Consider the following 23,726-nt stretch of genomic DNA (forward strand, 5'->3'; position numbering starts at 1 on the left):
CCTGTGCTGATTTATAGATGGTTCTTGCATTGAGACATGCACAAGATGCTAATCATTCTTCTACATTATGTGCATGAATGATTGCTTTTTATTCTTTTTTATCATGTGCTGTCAAGTTGCCTACAGGCAGGAGATGCTGGCACTATATTTGTCCCCAGAACACAGACGTGTGACAGACACTTTGTCTCCTCAGGCCATCTGTTGGCTCATCATTGTCTCTCTATCTTTTTTACACATTCTGCTTGTTGTCTTTCACTGCTGTCCTTACTTTTCACCATCACTGATGTCATGGTGTTACCTTTGCTGTGTCCATCAATATGTGAGGAGCATGTAATTCTGCAGTGGTCACTTTATTCCAGTATTTTCTTTTTTACAACAATAGAAGAAAGTAATTCAGATTTATACCCTGTATGTACATGCTCAGAAAATGTTAGCTGGAGAAAAGAGGGAATCCTACCAAATAAATCACACATCTCAGTCAGTGAGAATCCCTCTTCACAAATAAAGCATGATGAACTGAACAAATATCAGAATCCACCAAAACCATGAGCTTGTTTGAAACTGAATCATCCTCACAGAATCACAGATGTCTTATTTGTTGATGTTACCACATTTGTTGGCTCAGTAAATTATAAAATGCAGTTGGCCGGTTAGCTGAAGCACAAAAATGTTGTTTCATTTATTTTTTCCATTACCACACTTCACTCTCTGGTTTTTGTTTCGTCCTTCCTTCTGATATGTTAACCCTTCCCTTGGAATGTCCTCTGTGTGTGTGTGTGTGTGTGCGTTAGAAGGGGTTAATGCGGAGTCCTGTTCCCAGAGGGGAGAAGGGGTTGACTTTTGCCCACATCAGGGCGTCGTTAAGGGAGATTGCTGATTTGCCGTCCTCCAGCAAAAACACTGGACCCTGCACATTGAAAAGAAGAAAAGCATGAGAAAAGTCACAAGTTGTCAAGACATATCTGTGTAGATACACCCACAAGCTAATGAAATATGAAAACACGCACCTGTATTCTGTGTCCAGTGAAACAGGACAGTTGAACATCTGAGTGGCTCGGCAGATTGGAGCCTGTCACATAATCAGCACCACACAAGACTAACGCAGCTAAGAGAGAGAGAGACGAAACACTTTTTACTGGTTAATGATTACAAATAATTTGTCCTCACTATCAAAACGTTTCATAAAATAACTGTAAAACATTCACCACCCTTAATGATAGTCAATTATTATTGATGGACCCCAGAGGATAATACTGCGTTCTGCCTCCTTTGCTCCTTTATTCATTCATTCATTCATTCATTTCTCCGTCTCAGTGACATACTTAAGTCAGAATAGACTCCAAAGAAGGCTTCTGTCATTCTAGTGAGTTATTACTCAGCAGCACTCAGCGATTAAGTCAGCTGGGTGTACGAGCAGGACCTCAGTACCGTGGCTCCAGTCGTGATCACTTCTGCCCAGATGGCAGCGGTAATATCCAGAATAATTTGGCTGAATTTTTTTCACTGGAAGGAACTGGAGACATTCAATCTTTATTTACAGTCAGTGGTTTAGAGCTTCTTCTTTTTTATTTACCAGAGTCTGTTGGCTGGATTCTCCTCTCGAGGCAGCTGAACTCCTCTTTTTGACACTCTGATGGAGGACTATTGAAAACAGACAGACAGAGTTATAACTGCAGTGCTGTGCACATGCACACAAACAGTTTAGAGGTATATAGTCACAGAGTGTCATTCACCACCCATTATGATATTCACCAACGTTTGTTTGTTGTGATTTCCTTCTTAAGAAAGAACAAAAGACGCAAAAACGCTCAAGAGAACATTTACGCACATTTGAGTGCCGATATGTCTGTGAAAAATAATTTGTTATAGTCTTATATGTCATGCTTTTTCATCGTTATTGATTCTAACAAAGCTACACAGCACTTTGAGTTTGTCGGTGGCTCGATCCAGTCTCCTCAACGAGTCGTTGATACCTCTGAAAGATGGTTATCTTCAGTCGCCACATCTGTCAGTCAGGCAGCAGCATGGCCGTCTTCATCATCACTCAGGTTGACACGTCCTTCCCCTAGAAGTGGTTCAGCTGCTCCTCACATATCTCAAGCAAGCTTAACTCTGTCCTCTCCTGTGTTGCCTTGGTAACTAGCCTCATCATTGTGGCCTTAGCTTTTAGCTCTACTGGGCAGCTGATTATAATGCAGAGTCGTGAGTGTTCCCCTCTTCACCATCTGCCTCTTTAGCATCATTGAATCAGTAGATAGATGAGAAGGAAGCTCAGCCACATCACCATCTTCCTCTTTAAACCTCTAATTACACTTGGCCATATTGTTTTTTGTACAATACTGTACTCCATGGTGTTATTAATAGCATGCAATTGTAATAACATTATTTTTGAGTGTGTGTGTGTGTGTGTGTGTGTGCGTGTGTAACCTACTTGCTGTTACTTTGTGTGCAGGCCCTCCAGGCATCCAGCTCCACAGACAGCTGCTCGATCTTCAGAGGAACACACACCTCCCTCCGCTTTAACAGCTGACTGAAACAGAGAGAGAAACATGGCAGTTGGACTGATTTACAAATCGTTAATCCAGTTTCAACTTGAATATGGCTGTTATCCGAGTAAAGAAATACTGAATGAGGCATCAAATTGTCACTGGAAAATACAGAGCCCAAACATTCCTCCGGCGCAGCTTTACTCCATTTCAAATATTTGCTCAACATGTTCTTGCTCATCAACTCATTGTTTATTCAACATCACTCACTTGTGATTTCAAAGTATAATATAAATAAAGATCCTGGGTTTACATCTGCTTAGCCCAGAACTTACTGTTAGCATTATATCAGACAGAACAGTAATATTGTAATATTGTACAACTGTAATGAAAGGTTAAAATAAAGGTTTAATTCCGAGTGTTTCTGAAGCAGTGAGATGAGAAATATTTACATTAAAGCAACAGCTGCACATTAGTACTATTACATTAAATACAACTGAGATTTCCTAATGTTCCTAATGACTTTATAATGTTAAAAATTATTAGCATCGCTATCTTACATATGTAATCACAGTCATCTGATCAATTCTTTACTTTAGAATATAATAAGTAACTCTACAAACTACCACCAGCCTTGCGAAAACATTATAAGATGCTGACAAGATCACAAACCAGTCAGGTAGAAAAACGTCATGTGGAGGTTTGAAATATGTTTAACCAGCACCAAACCTTTTTGACACATGAAAACAGCACGAAAAAAAAGGAAGGTTAAAGGCCAAGGCAATATTTTTAGGTTTTCATATCATGCTGTAGCTCAAACAGTCAAATTTTGGTCGACATACAAATGTTTTTTCTAACTTTCTGACTTTATCCTCAGAAGCCAGATGGAAAATTGGTGCTGTTTTTCAGAGGAAAAGTGACCAAGAGTGGAGGACTGACTGAGTCGAAGCTTTTCCACACAGACCTTTCCATTATTCAGCATTTGAGTTGCCAAAAGCACCGCTACGTGTGATACTGCTGTTGTTGTGTTTTCTTACACCGTAGCTGTGTTGAGTTAAGTGTGGGACATTCCTCTTTTATTTTGAAACTACAGCGTTATCCAGTGAAGGATCTGTTCAGAATCTGAGATTCATTTCATTATAGTTATTTACAGCACTTTAAGTGCTACCTGTTGATTTGTCTGGTGTTTTGTTTTGTTTTTTAAATATGTTGAGTTTAACTTCATCTGAAAGCTTCACCTGGTAAAGAGGAAATTGTTTTTGTTTTGTTTTTTTCAAATGAAGACATATTGTGATTGTCAATGCTTTCTGATTTTTCTGTCTGTAATGTAGTCTAATCACAATTTAGTACTAGAGACAAAATTCAAATAAAATGTTCATGCTGCCCCAGTCCTCTCTTCTGTAGTTTCTTCTTCATGACATTTGAACCCACTTGGTTGTTTGGGTAGGTCACATCATTTTTGCTAACGACTGAGTGAAAGTTTCACACACAGTGGCGTGTCTACCTGGTGTATTCATAGAGCGCAGGTACGATGCTGGAGTACTGTCTTCTGATGGCCAGCAGACCGCCGATATAACCACACAGGATCAGCAGCTCACTGCGGGTTCTAGACACACACACACACACACACACACACACACACACACACAATGAAGACCTGAATGATAACTGAGTCAGACAAAGTACTGCAGTTAACAGCATAATTGAAAATGAAATAATTAAAATAACTCTTATGGTCTTACTCAGTCAACTTGGCCATGATAAGGCGGTCAGTTCTGATGTAACTCATCAGGTCCAGGATTGGATGAACACTGTCCACCGTCCAATCAGATCCGTTCAGCTGTTCTGATTAGGAGCAAAATTTAAGACTTTTACGACGTGTTTTGATCATTTTCTTCAGTCTGATGCAGGTTTCAATGCGCAAGTATATATTGAGAAGTTACTGTCATACGCATTTAGTAACTTGGATAGATGCACATCTGTGTAGTCAAAAGTTCTGATGAATGTTTTCATTGTACTTTATTATATTTTCCATTGTATTAATTGAAATGTGCAGATTTTCAGGGTCACCATAAAACTGGTCATTCACTGATTATACTGCACCAGCATGTGGGAGAATTATTCTATGAAATATGATATTGATAAAAGAATACAATACTGCCTGTTGTAAGAGTAAAATGTGATAACAGTAGTGCCAGTGAATATCATCAGATCCACTATTTGGCTTGTTTCCTCTCTTAACACAGACACACAATCAATACCTTTAACGTGATCGATCCCTATGTGAAGAGCAGTCTCGGGTTCAGAGCTCAGCAGGTAGAATTTAACTGCTGAAAACAAATCTCCTTCACACATGGCTGCTTCTGCCAAGTCCTTACACTCCTCTAATGAAGGCAGACCACACTTGAATGACAAACAACAAATAATCACTGTCACTATAATCATCATAAATGTTATAATCATCAACATCAGACATGGTGCCTCCATTCCATTTTATCCCAAATGTGTCTTAGATTTAACTCAGTGATTGTCTACTCACCCTTTCACGTAATTGGTTGATTTCAGCAGCACTTCCTGGGTAAAATGCACACATCTTAGCCAATAAGATATGGTTGTCAGGAATCATTCGCAGTAGATCAGCTGAGAGCTCCCTAAACGCAACACAGTAAAGGTAAAGCGCTTTGTGCTTTAAAGCAGCTGCTGTTGTTGTGTATTGTCGTCCCAGCCCTGTGAGCACTAGTAATGAAATAAAGGCCCAATGTGTCATTATAAGGAGAAACTATAATAATGACTTAGTGTCTCAAATTAATGAAAACATTTCTCAAATTAATGATAGACTTTCTCAGTATAAAGAGAAATGTTCTCTAAATAATGGCTTAATTATCCCTAAATTATGATTGCTCCTTGCTCATTTACAGTCACTGAAAATGATAAATGCAGATGTGAATTATAGAGCCCAAGTCAAATAGTTTGGTGCGCATCCATACCGGCTGACTACATATGTAACACCCAGTGCCCTGCCCCACTGTTGGCTTAACACCAAACCAAATAATGGCAGTCTCTGTTAACATGAATATAGTTATCAGCTAGCTGTATATGAGCACATTTATGCTGGGGTTTACAACATAAAGATCATAATCAAATTACTTACAAGTAGTAATATAAGTATAGCACTACAAATCCAAAATAGGACCAGTGTTGAACCAGTGTTCACAAAGGAACTGAACACGTACCATGTAGGTGTGGTCATGTACTTCCTGGCCAAAAGTTCAAGGCAGTATGCAGTGCTCTGATTGGCTGCCTCTCCTAGGACGAGACCCACACATGTAGCCAACTCCAGCTCATTACCTCGGATCAGACTAGACAAGGCCAACTAGACATGTAACACACACATACACACACATACACACATTTCAGCTGCGTTTTTTAGAATCAAATTTCTTATTATTATCATTCTAATGATCAGTGATGATATTAAAACTTCACATGATATTCTTAATGCAGAGTGCAAAGTGTACACAAACAAATGTATGTAACTGATGATGATATGCTCAGACTATGGTGTGTACCTTGACGTCGTCCACAGCTAGGTGACAGCACGCTGCTAGGACAGAGCAGCCGTCCTGGAAGTACCACTCAGCGAGTTCCTTACACACCTTGTGGAGGAGGCTGGACAGAAGAAGAGCAAATAAGACTAGGAATTGTGATCAAGCTACATTTTCAGTGTCAAACCTCGCCACAACGCATTCCTACAAATGTTTTCCAATAAAATCCTTGTTGAGAAATGAAGGGTTTCCTTCCACTGACATGCTAAAGGGATTTTAATTTGACATGATACAGGAAGTGATGGGTTTGTATAAAAAGAGTAAAGAAGCAACTACCAGGGCAAATGGGAGCAAATCAAAACAAGGCCTCTTACTAAAATATGTCCATTTATCCTCCTCAAACAGAAAGAATCGAAGGCCTGCTTCAAATAAAAGCCTGTTACTTTCTGCAGCTAAGGTAAACAAAGGTCTCGATCACTATTTAAGGAAATACAGTATATGTCCTATCTGTATGTACAATTAACTCACATTTCACTGTGCAAACCTGTGCTGTAAAATGACAATGACACTATTGAAATATATTGGGAATAACATGAATCCGAGTTGACTACAGCCTCTGTTCTCCTTAATTTGGCCAACTGTGTGTGTGTGTGTGTGTGTGTGTGTGTGTGTGTGTGTGTGTGTGTGTGTGTGTGTGTGTGTGTGTGTGTGTGTGTGTGCGTGTGTGTGTGTGTGTGTACCTCTGGTATTGTTGTCTGTTATCTACATCATTCGTCGTGTGGTTGACTGGAGAGCTTTGAGGGGAACGAATGTTACCTTCACATGCTCCCTGAAAGTAAAGAACATTGTTTATTATTGTTATTATATCTGATCAATAATATTATCCAGGGCCTCTTCATCTTTTCCAAAGTCAAATTCAAGCACTTTTCAATAATTTTCAAGGTACATTTTCAAGCTTTTCCAGCACCTTACAGCCGTAGTAAAATACATATTTATATAAATATACTCATATGATTATTTCACTTCTACATCACATTAAATCAGATGTTATTGTGCAATAAATTATTATATTTTTTTCTTTATCTAAAAAGTGAACTATTCAGTCAAGTAGAAATTTACTATTACAGTTATACAATTGCAGTTACAAGTAGTTTCAAGCACTTCTCAGCCTTGAAAACAGCATATTAAAATTCAATTGTTTTCAAGGATTTCCAGCACCCGAACGACCCGATTATCACAGCCATCAAAATTACTGTTTAAGTGTTTCCTCATTTCTCTGTCTTTGTCTTCTGTCATTTATCCACCTCTCCTTCTCATGCATCCATCTGTATCATCCAGCATCTACCACTAAAGACCACTCATGTCTCCATGACTCATGTCGCCCCCTCCCTCTCTGTACCTGTGCGACTATTAAGGCCTCCAGTAGTTGTCCTCTGCCAGTAAAGAAAGTTACAAGTTTTTTGATATCTCCTGTGGCAATGCAGTATGGGATGGCATCATCATTATCCTCAGCCATCAGCTGGTCAGCTCTCCTGTGACATGAACATATTTAAATTAAATACACAAATATTCATTATTATTAAATAATTATAATTACATTGTAATTTTTACACTATTATACTTGAACATAAACAACATGCACCACATAAATATATAACAATGAGTAAAATTAAATCTGTAGTGCAGAACTTTTGTCTCCCCCCTCTGGGAGTGAGAGTAATTACAAAAACAATGTTAACACATGCTTACGATGCGTGCCTGCAGGTGAACTCTCCAAGTTGCTGCAACTAACTTTGTCGCTATGGTTGCTCCCATCTTCAGCTCTGACAAACCAATTAAAGCCAAATGATTCAAACTGAATCACTACCGGTCAGGGTGTCAAAGTATCAATACTTTTTTGATGCCATGTGCCAAAAAAAAAAGAAAACAATGATCCTATTTTGTCTATCTAGGACTTTTTTTTTCTTTTTGCCATGGTTTCGAAAGAAGCATTGAGTAGTGTTTGTTTAAAAATGTTGGTATTGTGACAATATCACAACCAGCGCACACCAGACATCAGATATAAAAACCCTGATATACTGCAAAATTCTGAGAGATTTACCTGAAGATGAGAGGCTTAATCAGCATTGTGTGAACTTATATGGCAAGGGCTTGAATGAAATTGACATTCATTTTTATGTTGAAGTCCTGCACTGTAAGTTTAATATGGTAAAATGAATTATCAGACAGTATTACTGCAACAATGCAAATATTCAAAGAGCTTTGTGTACTTAACAAACACTGCTGAAACAAAGAGCCACTCATGCAGATTGCTGGTATGTGCTGCTGCACACCACTTGCAGCACAAACATTCAGCGTTTGTTTTTGATTAATGATTATTTATGAACCAACATTATTTAGAGCCTTGTCTACAGTATAATCAGCAGCTGTTTGTTTTTGTTCTCTCCCTTTTTCTCTCTTGGTATGAAGCATTTTCTGAGTTTCCCACACTGCAAAACACATTTCTTTTAGGTCTTTTTAGTACACAGTGTCCTGGGGGAATATTTTGATGCACGCAAAAATAAATGTAAGTTAATTCTGACAGAATTACACCTTTCTGAAAAAATATCAGGGAGAAAAAAAACAAAACAGTATGCAAGGGGTAGACACAATAGACCTTTGTGATGGCAGACAGTGAACATGTCATGGCAGGAAAAGTCCAGGTAACATAGTACCATGAATCAAGGCTTTATTCTTTTTAGGTGTGCCAGTTTCTGGACCCTGGTAACGTGCATTCTGTGTAACCAGCTCTGCTTACTGGAGCCATCAATAATGTTTTTAGAAACACCTGTGTTTTTCCTGCTATGATAAGTCAAAAGTTCCATAAATGCAACATCTACTGATTAAACATGGCGTACCTCTGCATCAGTTTCTTCCAGTACTTCATGGAGACGCCTGGTGCCACAGATAATGCTTTCTCCCACTGAAAGAGAGATAATAATGCCATTGCTTTACATCATCAGAAGAATCATTTTATTCTGAGAGGCAAGTAAGAAAAAAAAAGTCTGGTGATCTGGTCTGATCTAAACTGTTTTCTTTCCTGTGTTTATGGGTTGAGTCAGTGGTGTTTATGAAGTGTTCTTAAACATACCGGAAAGATACCGGACCATGAAATACTGTGTTGGTAAAATGCCCCGAGCAGAGCAGAATAATGAGAAATATAAGGAAATACAGGCAGATGGTACAAAAAACAACCACACACTTCTAGCAGGTCAGAATTGATAACTGAAAGGAATTATACTTGTATGTGTCTGTGTATTGTTTTTAAGGAAAATATGTTGCATGTCGTACCTTTAAGACTTAAGAACAGGTGAAAAAAGGTGGTGGGTTTTTATTATTTTGGTCAGGATTATTTTTCCAAGTGTTGTAATACTACTTACTATTTTCAGCTACCAGAGGTAGTGGTACACCTCAGGCAAAAGCAGTTATGTTTTCGTTCAGATGCATTTCAATAGTGGTGCACTTCAGCCTCTTGTGGCCAAAACAAATATCGCAATAACAAACACTTCATGATCTTGACAAAAAAGCATATTTTCACCTGCCAGAACTCGCTATTCACTTGTTTTTACAGATGAAAAACTTTGAAAACTTTGTAATTTTGAAAAATCATCCTTGCAAAACTTTCTGACTTTCTGAAGTCAGAAACACAGGACAGAAATCAGTCTTCATCAGACCTAGATAATGGATCAACATCAGATTTTTCTCACTAAACTCTCAGGACTTCTGTATATTTCTGTTTACAGAAAGAGAATCATTACTGTGACCAAATATACCTGAAGTTCAGAACCGACAGGTTGTTTGATGATGCCCAGATGTCAAACTCCTCTACACCTGGTTTCTGTCTCTGCAGCTGCTGCATGCAGCTGCCTGTCTGGCCCTGCTGTAACTCTCCAGTCTGTCAGATGTCCTAAATACCAGCCCATCTCTTTTCATCTTCTTTCACCTCCAGTCTCCACTTGCAGGCTCTTGGGTTTTCACTATGACAAGCAAAGCATTTTATCTGGCTTCACTGTCTCCAGGAGGAAAAAAAGACATCAGTGTTGTGATGACTGGTTTAGAGTCATTGGTGTTAGTATTGTAAACTATAACACAGGGGCGGCCCTGTAGCTCAGTTGGTGGAGTGTCTGCCCCGTGTATGGAGGCTGTTGGTTTGACTCCCGCCTGCAGCCCTGTGCTGCATGTAATCCCCCCTCTCTTCACCCTGTTTCCTGTCTGCTCTTCAGCTGTCCTATCCAATAAAGGCAAAAAAAGTCCCCCCCCAAAAAAAAGAAACCATAAACACACATGCACGCACACACACACATGCATGCGCACATACACACTCCATACCTGTCCCAGTTCCACCATTAATTCACAGTATCGCTGAATCTGTCCAAGTCTCAGATGAATGTCGGCTGCTTCTTTCAACCTCTCTTCTTTACTTGGAGCGCCGATACCTCCTCCAAATTTAGACATCTTGACTATAGTGAGTTCCTGGGCTTCAGACTGAAAGAAAAAAACAAAAAACAATGGAAGAAACCAACGTGAAATAAAATACAAGACATTTCTGAAACCAAGTAGACTCCTCTCTGAAACATCTTAAATTGACTTTGGTTGAACAGAACCAAAGAAAATGAAAATATTAGGAAAGGAATAAGTGCTATGTAGTCTTTAAATAGAACAGTGTATGGATATGGGTTTGCCGGAAAGAGGCAGTCTGTGAGATGCAAAGGCAGTCTGTCCACTCCAGCCTGCACTAAAGCTGCAGCAGCAGTGCCTGTCTGTCTCTTTGTCTATATCAGAGGCAATGCAGACTATATATACTCATAATTCTCCACATTTGATGTGAAAATATTGAGAGAGGAGCAAGAGCGAGAGGGACATCAGACATAAGAGAGATAGGTTCACATCTAACACAATTAAGGGTTTATTTTGATGCTGATGAACTATTAGTGGATGTACTTTTACAGGCACAGTTGCCCAAAAGGATTACATCGCAGCTTGTTTAACAGCTGACTGCTGCGAACATCTCACTTAAAACTGGACCAGTTTAAAATTGTTATCCCCTTTTTCTGCGCGTAGAGAGAAAAACACAGGAAAACAGAGTCCAGGTTGAAAAGTTCATGAGTTACCCTTTAACAGAGCATCAGGGCTGCATACCGTTTTAAACTTGAGCAGGTGTTTCATGTGCATCACTCCCTTGCTGTAGCTGGCTGGTAGCAGTGAGTCGTCCTGGCCGTTGATGACCGACACCAAGTCCCACAGGTTACTGCTGCCTCCTGGAGGCTGCCACATGACAAAGTACACACAGATGTGTTCAGAGAGACTCACAAACACACAGGTAGCATGCACACTCCCAAAGAAAACAAACAAGAAACACTGAAAAACTATGTTCAGTGCAGTTGTTTGCATACTTTCAAACGTTATAGTGATATCAAATTATATTTCTGCTGTTGAGTGTCCTTGAGGGATCTGTGAGACTCGATTTGAACCTTAGACTGATTCTACAACATGTTGTAGCTTTTTAAAGGCTATTTAAATTCATATATCATTCTGATGTGATTATATCAATATTAAAAATTGTACTTTTTGTTGTTGTAATGACAGAACAAAGCTTTGAAGATACAATATGCATAGGAAAGCAGTTGGACATACACTTGCAGACTTTCTACTGAGTATTTATTATTCAACTTAAAACTGAAAATTCTTAATATCTTATTTAGTTTAGAGCTCTCCTCTCAAATGTACACTGTGAATACACAATGATTTTCACATGTTCCCTTGGTAAAGAGAAGCTGTATCAAGGCCTTTTCTCTTCTAATCTCTGTGTTTGGTTTGTATTTCCTCCAAGTAAACATCAAATAAAGGGTGTGTAGCAGAGAGCCTTTTGTTGACTCACCTTCCAATTATATTCTGAAGTCAAACAGTTCAAATGGGCCTCATGCAAAATCAACAAAGCTGCACTTATGGTTAAACCCTCAGCTGTGGGAAGTGTTTGAACCTGACTGGAGTAATGTCAGTTAACCTGCGAATGTTCATGGGCACAATCTACATAAAGATTTTTTGTTCTTAGCTATGAAAGCTCTTTGCATGAGAACATTAAGAAAGATGCTCATCGCTATTAAATCAAATATATGTAAGTTTTTTAAATATATCTGTTATTGTTTGGAAATTACAACAATTTTATCTGCAAAGTGATTTTTTGAGGAAAGCGTGAAGTTTCACTTAAAGGCCAGAAGAGGGAGACAAAATCACAGAGAAGCTGTCGAAGCTACATGGAGTAGTCTGGTGTTTCCTCACTGTCCTTAAACTGGGGTTGTATGAGGCATTTATCCACAGTCAGTGTATTTCCTACAGTAGACGATGGTCAGGACGCCTCCAGTTTGGAGAAGCAGCAGGAGTACTGATGTAGGAAGCTAAGCAATGACCTGCTGTGGACAGAATCAGCCGCAAAACGTATTTAGCCACCTAACAAAATCCATTTCAGTTTAAGTGTGCATTATGTTTAGAATATTTTCAACATTTAAAGTTGTCATCAGAAAATACTGCAACAACAATGCTTATCCATGTGGTGTGTATTGTTAAATGCTGAAAATGCAGACACATGAGAAACCGTGAGGTATTCACACTGATTCAGGTCCCATATCATCACTTAGCAGCTGAGCATCACCAATAATCAGTGTGAAAGTAGGAGAGTGTAATTACCGAGAAGCACTCAGAAAACCAGCGGAGCTTCTTGGCCCTGATGTCTAAGCTCAGTTTGTCCAACTCCTGCTTGATGTCTCGAGACACTTTGCCACAGAGCAGCGGCGGCGAGCCGGGAACCATCGCTGTGTCTGCAGAGAAACACAACCAGCAAGTGGTGAAGTCTCAGAACAGAACAACATCTAAAAGAGCAGATCAGGTGTCTCTTCTCACCTGTGTTTCCTATGATCTTTTCCCAAGGCTGGTCGGTGAGGATGTTGAGCAGCAACGGCGAGATGAGGGGTGTGAGAGACCACAGCCTCACTGTACTGTCTCTGCTACAGCTGGCCATGGTGAACGGACGACTCTGATGACATGTTAACCCTACACATACACGCACACTTTAGTAAATCAGGTACAAATCTCAATGACAAAATTCAGAAAAATAACCCACTGCACCATGCCTCTCTGCCACCAATAACAACTTGTGTTTTCTGTGTGTTACATGCAAGTTAAGTCCGCGATTCATATTTACTTCATGTTAATTAACTATTACCTAGGGTGTTGTTCCCATGGTTTTGTCTTACCATAGACATCAGCTCCGTGGTCGTAGACTGTATCTAGACATGTGCCATCTCTTGTGTCCCACACTCTGATTGTATAATCCCATGAACCTACAAATTTGTACATTTTGTAGTTTAAATACAACACACTCTGACAGTGTAGCACCCACACTTTAAAATACAGTCCATTCTACATCACACGCCTGCCAGTAAAATACCAAAGTACACATCATGTAACACTTTAGAATACAGTCATAACATCATAGTAACACATTTCCTCTCATTTACAACTGTTTCATACATCAACAATAGAAACATGTCTATAATTCAGCATATTACTGTCTTTGTATACAACTAGAGTCGCTCATCTGTGAGCTGAATGGTTGCAGAGATTACAAGGTTTTTACAAAGGTAGAATTTAAAATCATGGAAGATGCGTCAAACTCTGAAATTCCACTATACTAAAGGCAGATCTTTTCTTTTCCTGCCACTTTCTTCTACTCCACTACATGAAAGAGGGAAAAGTTCATTACTTTACAAATGAAGATTTTTACATACAAAACATGTGAAGTGGTTGATAATATTGTGTTTTGTTATAAACTTAACTACCCAACAGTTGAAAAAATAGTGGATCAATCAAGTAGTAGATTCATGACAGAAAATCAATTGGCAAATATTTTGATAACTGTATGTATTTCTAAGTCATTTTTCATATAACAAAATTTCATGGTTCCATCTTCACAAGTGTGAAGATTTGGTGCTTTTCCCTTGAATTATTTTAATAACTTTAATGTATTTGTAATAATATTGAGGTTTTACAAAACGAGCGTTGTGATGTGTCACTTTGGGCTCTGGGTAACAGTGAGAACATTTCTCACTATTCGCAGAATTTTTACAAACCAAAAAAATCTGTCAATTAATGGAGAAAAAAACAGCAGATTAATCCATGGTCCATGATGATGATAAATTCCATCTCAACCAACTACAACAGAAAAATCCTGCTTTTGCATTAAAGCATCAGTCATAATAATCTAATATTATTATTATTATTATTATTATTATTATTATCATTATTATTATTATTATTTTCAGTTTTTTTTATTTTCAGGTTTTACTTGAATCTTTTACTTAAGTGACATTTTCCGTGCAGGAATTTTATTTGTAACTGTATTTTTACAGTGGGGTATTAGTACTTTTACTCCAATTACTGATATTGTTGACTGAGGAAATGTCAGCTGGCTGTAGTATAAACTAAAGGCTCTGTGTGTGTGCATTTGTTGTAGTTACCTAGAACTGCCATTAGATGCTACTAAACAGCTACTTTACTTTTCTAAGCTTTTTTGGTGTTTTTTTAGCCTTTGTTAGGCCTAAAACAGCTCTTGACAGACAGAAAATATGAAAGAGATCAGTAGGGGAGAAGCTCTGCAACTTTATAGTGCATTGCAAAAACGGTGACAGCTGTCATGTCATTGAAAAATTAAAATAAAGAGATATATATTGACGCAGAATCACGCTGGTTATAAGATTAGACTGCTAAAACATATTTGGCCTTGGTACTTTTGTGGGTAGTTTTGTAATATTTGTTCACCTGTTTGGAGTACACAGGATAGACATACACTGACAGTAGCTCAACAGTGCAGACAATGATTGTACTGTTAGTGGCGTTACCTGAAATGAGGAGGTAAGGAACCTCTGTGTTCCACATCAAGCCTCTGACTGGAGCTTTATGACCACTCAGCACATTGATGCACGCATCCTGTGTGTAGTCCCATATACGAACAGTACTGAAAAAGACAGACACACAGGAATTTCTCTTTGAATTAATTTCAGCTAATTACTTAAAGGGTTCCTTTCTTCAGCATATAAAATGCAGAGTTTAAATGGTTGATTTTTTTGTCTTTATTAACAGATCATAATCATAATCTTAAATAAAGGCCCTTTGTCTTGCTGTGCTAAGCATCACTGATGTGAATAAACCTGTAACAACATCTGAAATAATGCAATTATAACTTAGAGTTGTCAGAAGTTAGTCCTGAGAGGAGACAGTGTAAATTACTATCTTCAATTTTTTTAATTTTTTATCAATAGTCCCCGGCCAAGGTGTTCAAAGGGCTTCCTAAAATGCATCAATGCAAAGACAAAACAGGACATGCAGTTTACAAATTAGAAAAGGACACACAGTAGCAGCAGCAAAAAGAGTTTGGTGCTGACATATGTTTGTATTAATCATCCATTGTTTTAATTTGTTACCGAAAGATCTATAAGCATGATTAGTATTGGTTAGTCTCCCAACTTTAAATCTGATATTTTCTAGAGTTGAATTGTGATGGATCTACTTCAATCTTGTGTTTTGAGTGCTTGTTTGTATAGTGATTTGAGTGATTTCAGCGTACTATGATCGACCTGTAACCAGCTAAACAGTAATTCAGATGAGTGAAGATCATAGAAACATCTCAGTTGATCAGATACTTGAAAGTTTGAACTTTACCCTTTTACAGTTTTTTAAATGTGACTTAAAGGATAGGTTACAGTCAATTAAAATTTTTCTCTCACAATATGCAATTGTTCACCTGCTACAAGTATGTAACACACAAGATAACACAAAGAACTCTAGTCTAATGAAACACTGATTTATAAAACTAATAAAAAGGAAAAAGATAAGTCTTAGAAACATATTTGAATGTCAACTCTACAACAACCTCTCTACAAAAATCGACTCCTTTATTTGTAAGCAATGGGACTGCATCCTCCAAAGTGTGAGATTCACTGAACTCAAACATAAATTATGCATGTCTCACATTTGACAATCAACCTACAAGCTATTAAAACACAATTTCCACATTTTGTAATTCACACATTTTCTCTATATGCATTATGCTTAATATTCTTATTTGATTCCTTGTTGTTTTGTTTTTGCACCTTATCATTTGCTGCTGCAGTGAAACAGATTTCTCATTAAATGTCCATCTCATGTAAGAAGACTATTTTTAACAGTGTGTATTAGTCCTCACTCTGTGTGTCCGCACTCACCCATCATCTGATCCAGAACACAGTATGCCCTCTCTGAGCGGAGACCAGCGAACATGGAATACTTTAGCTAAGTGCCCAGTGAAGACCTTCAGAGGCTGATCCGAGCTGGTAGCCAGGTAGTAAACGCGGACATTTTTATCCTCACAGCCCGTTGCTATCATGTCCCTACAAGGATAGACAAAGAGGCAGGAGGACGTGTATAAAACAGATGACGTAACACCTGAAGACAGCAGATGGATTGAGGTCTTACTTGTTGTTTTGGCTCCAGTCACATCCAAACACAGCAGCAGGATGTTTGTACTTATGGAGGATTTTACCATCGATGGTGCGGATGATACTGTTGTCAAAATATAAATATAAAACACATAAAACTCTCTGTGAAGGACACATTTTATGCCTTCTTCATCATAGAACACACACGTTTCAGAATAGATGTCCATCAAATAAGACAAGGACTTACCAGAATCCATCTCCACTACAGGTGGCGATCCTTTTAGAGTCCTTATGGCTCCATGATATACAGAATATACCATTCTTACCGTGCTGGAAGAAGAGAGAGAGGGGTCACTGCAGACATGATAATAATAAGGAGACTAGTGGTAGAGCCAGTTTTCCCAAATTGAAAAAAAAGCACTTTCACATTTTTTAAAATGTCTGTCGTAAAAATGGGAAACAGCAATTAAAAGGGACAGTTCAGGGTTTTTTTATCCATAGTCAGTGAATTACCAATAGTAAATGGCAGGTGGCATGCCCTCAGTTTGGAGAAGCGGAAGGAGTACCAGAGAAGGAAGCTAAGTAATAAACTGCTATGGACAGAGTCATATATAGTCAAACATATTAGCCACCTATAAACCATGTTAGCCACCTTAAAAAAATCATTATCAGTTTAAGTGCACGCTATATTTATCATAAATTCACAACTTTCACTTGCAATCAGAGAGCATTTTCTGACAGGAAACCGCCACCATACTCCTTTGGCAAAAACAGTAATTTTAACAGAAAACGAGAGTTGCTTGTCTGCTGATGCCTCCATCAGTCAGTTTGTTTGTGTTATTATGTGACTTCAGTGTTTTCTTTCATATTTTTTCTTTTATGCCCTTAATTTAGAAGACACCTGAAGATACAACAGGAAAATGTGGGGGAATGGCATGCAGCAAAGGGTCGTAGGTGGAAGTTGAACCAACGACGGCTGCAGAGGACTCACAGCCTCTGCACATGGGGTGAATGCTTAACCACCTGAGCTAGAGGTCACCCAGACTTTGGCGTTTTCAAGGGTTAGTTTGGATTCACCAAATTCCCACAATGACACAAACTAACTGATCAAGGCAGTGGAGTTCTGCAAGGTAAAATGTTTTTGCCAAGGGAGTCTGGAGTCTTTTGGAGAGAGCGGTGCTGCTTTAATAGCAGTGCTTTCATGACAGAAAAGGTTGTCTGGCAGCAAGATAAAGCAGTGAAAATATTCTAAATATAGCAAACACTTAAATTTATATTGTTTTTTTAGGTGACTAAAAGTGTTTTGCTGCTGACCCTTTGCTTCCTACTCCGGTACTCCTGCTGTTTTCTCCAAACTGGAGGAATGCCCACCAAGATCTACTGTAGGTAAAACACTGACTGTGGATCAGTACTTCATACAACCCCAATTCAACAAATCCATCAAAAAACTATCCCTTCAAATAAAGGTAAAATATAATCTATATATAAAAATAAATGTTTGTGTATTAATTTATAATTTGATTAAATGTTACTGATACAAAGATTCGGTTTTAAAGTCAAAGTAACCTCATTAAAGCGAGTGATGATCTTTCCTTTTCTAACATCCCAGATGAACGCTCCATTGCGAGACGTCGCTCCTGCAATGCAGTTCAGGTCGCCTTCAAAACACACACAGACAGAGAGTTCACCAACTTTCACAGGAGCAACAGGTGATATACAATACGCTATACGGTTGCTGGGATGGGACAATAAGTCTTTTGAACCTTATACCTGACCGGTTTGTGTACGTACTTCTCTTGTGTGGGCTGGAATGTTTATGTTACCTTCATGTACTGTATGTCATGTATGTAGGTCATTCCTCAGCTCTTCCTGGGTTTCAGAGGTTTCACATGCAGATGTTTGTGTGTGCTGTATGTGTGCATGTGCTTGTGTGTGTGAATTGTGGAGGAGCTGGTCTACCTGGAGCCCAGGACAGGGAGTAGACCACTCCTTCGTTGCCGGGGGAGGTGTAAACAGCCGTTAGTGTGTTGGTGTCCCAGATTTTAATGGTTCCATCAAAGCTGGCTGTGGCCAGCAGGTTTGGATCATCTGGCTTAAATTTACAGTCAAAGATAGTCTCTACATGACCCTGGAAACAACACAAAGACAGAGAGAAAGAGCAAATAAATCATATGTCAAGAACACGGTTCATGGCACGTCCCATTATTGGTTTGTTCATTCCATCATGTGTAAGCAGCATGTACGCTGTGGACTTGACAAAGGCTTTCATAGAATACCAAGTCTCGTAGGAAGTCCCACTTCTTGGCCCCCATGTCATAGAGTCCCACTCCTCCATCCATGAAACAGCACACAGCATGGCCAGGAGGCAGAGAGAAGGACCGATTCTGTGACAGGGTTGGGGGAGGTACTGCCTCACTGGTGGAACTGGTGTGCTGACTTTTACTGGGAGAGCAGGAACTCTGAGCTGTAGAGAGAATGGAGGGAGTCAAAGAGAGGAGAAAATATGTGGTGTGCCTTTTTAGAAATCTTTGAGAAGACAGAGCAGTCAGTCTCAAGCTGATTTCAGGGACAGAGTGTAGCTGAGCAAATCAAATTAAGTCTTAAAAGAGGTGACATATTGCTGTGTCACGTTTGAATGGCTGCTTTAGTATATCCAGAAAGCATACATATAAGAAAATCATCAGCAGATGTTTAAATCTCTTCTGTTGTGCTTTGGTGGCTGACACAAACACACACGCACACACACACACACACACACACACACACACACACACACACACACACGCACACACACAAAACTGCTTTTGAGATTTGGGCTGAAACAATTCCAAGACAGATGCTGCTGTGTTTTACTCTGAAGCACTGTGTGGCACCGAGTCTAAAAAAAAAAAGGCAGACCGACTGATTGAAAAGCCATTGCTTTCCCCTCCATCAAGTGAAATCCTGTGGGCTGTGACTTCAGGCATTTCCAGTGGTGCAGCTGGGACAGTGGGCATGCTTGTCACAGAAATAGCTCATGAGATTGTGATGTTTATTGTTACTTTGGCGATATCTGCTGCCTTTCTGCTCACTGCTCAGCTCTGTGTCTGTCTGTGACACAGCCTTCAGTGTCACTATCATATGTGTTATAGTATACTATAATACAGTAGAGTATAATATTAGTAGTATACTATATAGTACTATAAAATGGAGATTTTTCTAAAAAGAAAACTAACGAGTCATTTTACAAGATTTGTCTTATTTTCTCTTTTGTACATTTACTATTGTTCTTTAATAAAACAAAAGAATTTCTTAAACAATTACTTGATTAATCAATGGAATAATTGGAAGAATACTCAGTTACTAAAACAATCAATAGCTGCAGTCCCACTTGAGATGCACAAACCTGAAGATGTGGATTTTGTGTAAAAACCTTCCACTTGTAAGAATGAATTCTGACACAAGATTTTTCAACCAACCTGAAAACTGAACTCGTGCAACTTATAACAGCTGTTTTGCATGTGCATTTGAATCAATATCACATTTGTAAGTCCAAATGGTTTTACTTCTAATTTACCTTTCTTGGCAAGAGGGGAGTTGAGGACATGCAAAGCATGAAATCCTGTCTTTTTCAGTTTAAAGCTGTCCAGTGGAGTGGAGCGAGACACATTCCATATCCTCAACACTCCAACCTGAGAGTCTGACAATGAGACAAACACACATCAGTTTAAACATATCGAAGGTCTCTAACATAAAGGAAATGTCCTCTCATAACTATGGATGGTTGTGTGATTATCTACAGCTTTAAAATCATTCTGATGCTACACTGACTTGTAATGGGGTGACTGGTGCTTCTGTCATTCCCACTCTGTGCCCTGTTCTCACACTATTGGGTAAGCCATGCTAACTGTAACTCCCATTAGCTGGTTAGCTCAGTTAGCTGCACAGCTAAGTAACTTAGAAGTCGGTTGGACATGTGACAAGTAGATTCTGCTAGACTGGGAGCTCATAGCACCGGGGGAGTGTTGGTGTTTACACTGGTAGCACAGGGGCTTTGGACCATCACTATGTGAACTAAGAGGCTGACAGACAGATGCTGAGCTGGTCCTCTTGCTGTTGAACTAGTAAGTATTATTAGCTGGCTTGCTATGTCTTGTGATGTTGCACAATGTTTAGCTGTGTTAGCAAAGTTGTCGACCCACTTGGTTTTGATCAGTAGTAATGTAAACATAACAAATGCAAGTGTACAGTGGTCTATATTTCCTGCATAAGTAAACTGTAGTTTGAAATTGTATGGGGTGCCAAATTGTGAAAAATATAAATTCTTACATATTGTTTTAATATGATGTCAATCTGCTATCTTAAAGTCCTATAACCAGCCAACCTCCAATTTGCCCAGCATACATAAATCACAAAATAAGTATACTACATGTATACTGTAAGGAAGTACCTAATGAGTGAGCTATCTCACTTCCTTCTCATCTCTGTTGAGATCTGCAAATGAGCAGTAAGAATCGGGCAGGATGTTTACTGATGCAGCAACACCACAAATCAGTGTTTTCCCTTGTGAGTTCTGACCACGCTAGATAACTTTTCAAAACATCTGGCTATTGACAGTCACAATTAGGGAAATGCTTACTGACAAACCAAGACAGCAACAACAACAACAGCCTCCTTTCATGTGTATCTTGGATCTTGCCAAAAAACAAAAGTTGAGACTTCAAAACCATGAAACGCTGGCCATTGTGGATGGTAAAAAAAAAAAAAAGGTTTCAAATAGGCTGCTTAAAATATCTGGCCCATATACATTCCCTTTTAAAATCTGGCTCAATTGAATAGCCCTGTCCTGTAATATTAAGTATTATTGTGGTTTTTAGATGCCAAATGTACTCATTAACAGGCCAGTAAGAATGCATATACATAGACAGACGGCACTGTCACAGCAACAGGTCCCACATACCAGCTGTCTGCTATGTTGGAGGCTGAAAGGCAAGTCTAACCTGTAGCAGTAAACACCTCGAGGCAGAACGAAACCCACATCGTACATACATAACCCAGACAGAAATAGGCAGTTACCTCCAGTGATGAACATGCCCGGTGCAGAGGGGACCCAGGCCAGACACTGAACTGATGCAGCAGCTGAGGGGAAGCAGAAAGATGTGATACAAGCCAAGGCCTCGCTGTCCACCAGCCTGATACCGTTATGGAGATTAGACACTGTGAGAGGGAGAGAGAGAGAGAGAGAGAGAGAGAGAGAGAGAGAATGTGTTCATCAATTAGGATACTATAAAATAAAAAGCTAATTTATTACACTATTATAGTTGTATTGTAAGTCTATTGCCTCTTTAGGAATTCAAATCACTTCAGCTAATAAAATCCTGGTGATACTGTTCGAAAGGTTGTCCAACCTAATAAATAGTCAGTTGACAAAAGGTCCCATTCCAGAGCACTGACTGGATCCTCTTCATCTGTCCCCTCTAATGATTCTGGACGCAACACATGCTTTTGGCTTTTACTGCCTAAACAAGACAGGAGAGAAAGATTAATGAAGATATGTGAGTCAACAGGCTCGAAGAAAAGAGAAGGGTTGGACATGTTATTGTCAGGCTCAGAGTTTATGCCCGACACATCCTCATATTTAAAAAATAGAATAGGCAAATTAAGTAACAGTAACAGTAACAGTGACAGGCAGCACCGGACATTAAGTATGTTTTCATGTTAAGTCACATGATATTAAACGTAGTTAACGCTGTGTAATGGTTAAAGTTTGGTTATATATAGGTAGAGTTTCAGTTTTGAGATTCGGATATTCTTTGTTTCAGTTTGTTTATTTTGAGTATGAGTAATTATGAGAGTTAATTTGTATTGCTGTTGTATTCAAGACAGCCCTCGTTATGTGACATTGCTTTTCATTGTTTTACTATGCGTTATGTTACGTTAAGTTACGTTACGTAATTTCCCTTTTATTTTATGCAAAACTAATCTACGCTAACCTAAGCTATGTTAAGTTAAGTTAGCTACATCACAATATGTTATGTTGCTTTACATGACATAACGTGATGTTACATTATGTCACATTACGTCACGTCACATCGTGTCATGTTATGTTACAGGATTTATAATTTCTTCAGCCACTAGAGGTTGCTGCCCAACTACAAATGTAAATAAATGGGTTGTAATAAGCTGCTTGCACAGATAAACTATATGGCTGTTTTTCTGGTGAGGACTTGCTATATACGCCTCTAGGCAATGACTGCAAGTCAAAGAAATGTCCCAAGAAATACAAAAATGTACATTTTAATTTAATATGTAATGCGTTGAGGAAAACATCCATACCTGGCTGAAAAATAGACAAACTTCCATCTGTGTGTCCAAACACCAGTTTGCCCTTTTTGGTGGGGTGCCATCTGAAGAGACAGATATCAGACAGGAAGGAGTGGGCTTCTTTATGCACTGTGACCCCTGGGTCAGGACCTCCATAGACCCAGATATACAGGGGACCGCGCTGGGAGACAAATGCCACTCCATCAGCCGAGTTCCAGCACCAGCTGACTGACGTAGGGATGCCTGGTATAGAAGAAGAGACACTGTGATACTTCTTAGAGGAGAGGACATTAGAGTAATTTAAGCTCAAACACTTAAGTGTGCCAATAAATCCTGATGTAGATCATCCATCGACCTTTAGTATTGTCCAGTCTTGCTACAGCCTTTTGTTCTGCTACGTTCCATACAATGAGCAGGTTATCAGCAGAGGCTGATGCAAACAGATCAGGGTTGTCAGGACACCAGCTGATGGCTGTGATGGTCTTCTTGTGTTCTGACATGATGGACTTGAGCTTAAATTCATTATACTGCTGGTCCAACTACAACAAAGAGACAAAGAGAACAACAAAAGGGGAAATAAGCAGCTCTGACTTTGTCCTGTGATGGTAATATCCATGGTGACATGATTTTATGAAACCTCTTTACATCCTTAAACACACGATTATAGACAGGTCATTGAAGGATTTTGGACGTTGAGTTCAGTGTAGGTACTTCAAACAACCAAGAAAGAAATTAAATGAGACAACAGGTTGCAGTGTATTGTGTTTGAAAGCTTAAAAGGCACATTATGTCATTTCTGCTGCTAAGGGTCAATCAAAACAACAACAAAAGATGGAATTTGATGACTTCGTGAAGTAGTATGTTATAGTAGTCTATTGTGTACA

The 23,726-nt window shown here is 39.0% G+C and overlaps 1 protein-coding gene across 1 annotated transcript in view; it reads right to left on the reverse strand.

Moving 5' to 3' along the window:
- Positions 1-331: 331 nt before the first annotated feature.
- wdr17 (WD repeat domain 17) overlaps positions 332-23,726 on the reverse strand; it is a 29,569-nt gene continuing 6,174 nt past the window's right edge. Inside the window, exons 3-32 of the mRNA XM_084715665.1 lie at positions 23,198-23,381; positions 22,855-23,085; positions 21,927-22,037; positions 21,595-21,735; positions 20,096-20,218; positions 18,816-19,003; positions 18,499-18,667; positions 18,106-18,197; positions 16,787-16,869; positions 16,577-16,663; positions 16,327-16,491; positions 14,965-15,080; positions 13,321-13,407; positions 12,968-13,117; positions 12,755-12,885; positions 11,210-11,335; positions 10,400-10,555; positions 8,929-8,993; positions 7,431-7,563; positions 6,772-6,860; positions 6,056-6,155; positions 5,720-5,859; positions 5,026-5,137; positions 4,748-4,889; positions 4,229-4,331; positions 3,991-4,092; positions 2,432-2,530; positions 1,574-1,641; positions 1,008-1,105; positions 332-907 (exon numbers count right to left, since the gene is read on the reverse strand). Coding sequence (XP_084571791.1) covers positions 788-907; positions 1,008-1,105; positions 1,574-1,641; positions 2,432-2,530; positions 3,991-4,092; positions 4,229-4,331; positions 4,748-4,889; positions 5,026-5,137; positions 5,720-5,859; positions 6,056-6,155; positions 6,772-6,860; positions 7,431-7,563; positions 8,929-8,993; positions 10,400-10,555; positions 11,210-11,335; positions 12,755-12,885; positions 12,968-13,117; positions 13,321-13,407; positions 14,965-15,080; positions 16,327-16,491; positions 16,577-16,663; positions 16,787-16,869; positions 18,106-18,197; positions 18,499-18,667; positions 18,816-19,003; positions 20,096-20,218; positions 21,595-21,735; positions 21,927-22,037; positions 22,855-23,085; positions 23,198-23,381 — 3,711 coding nt within the window. The 3' untranslated portion in view covers positions 332-787. The remainder of the gene's footprint in view (positions 908-1,007; positions 1,106-1,573; positions 1,642-2,431; positions 2,531-3,990; positions 4,093-4,228; positions 4,332-4,747; positions 4,890-5,025; positions 5,138-5,719; positions 5,860-6,055; positions 6,156-6,771; positions 6,861-7,430; positions 7,564-8,928; positions 8,994-10,399; positions 10,556-11,209; positions 11,336-12,754; positions 12,886-12,967; positions 13,118-13,320; positions 13,408-14,964; positions 15,081-16,326; positions 16,492-16,576; positions 16,664-16,786; positions 16,870-18,105; positions 18,198-18,498; positions 18,668-18,815; positions 19,004-20,095; positions 20,219-21,594; positions 21,736-21,926; positions 22,038-22,854; positions 23,086-23,197; positions 23,382-23,726) is intronic.

This window comes from Lutjanus erythropterus, chromosome 3 (assembly GCF_056507025.1).
Source record: "Lutjanus erythropterus isolate fLutEry1 chromosome 3, fLutEry1.hap2, whole genome shotgun sequence".
Classification (NCBI taxonomy): Eukaryota; Metazoa; Chordata; class Actinopteri; order Lutjaniformes; family Lutjanidae; genus Lutjanus; species Lutjanus erythropterus.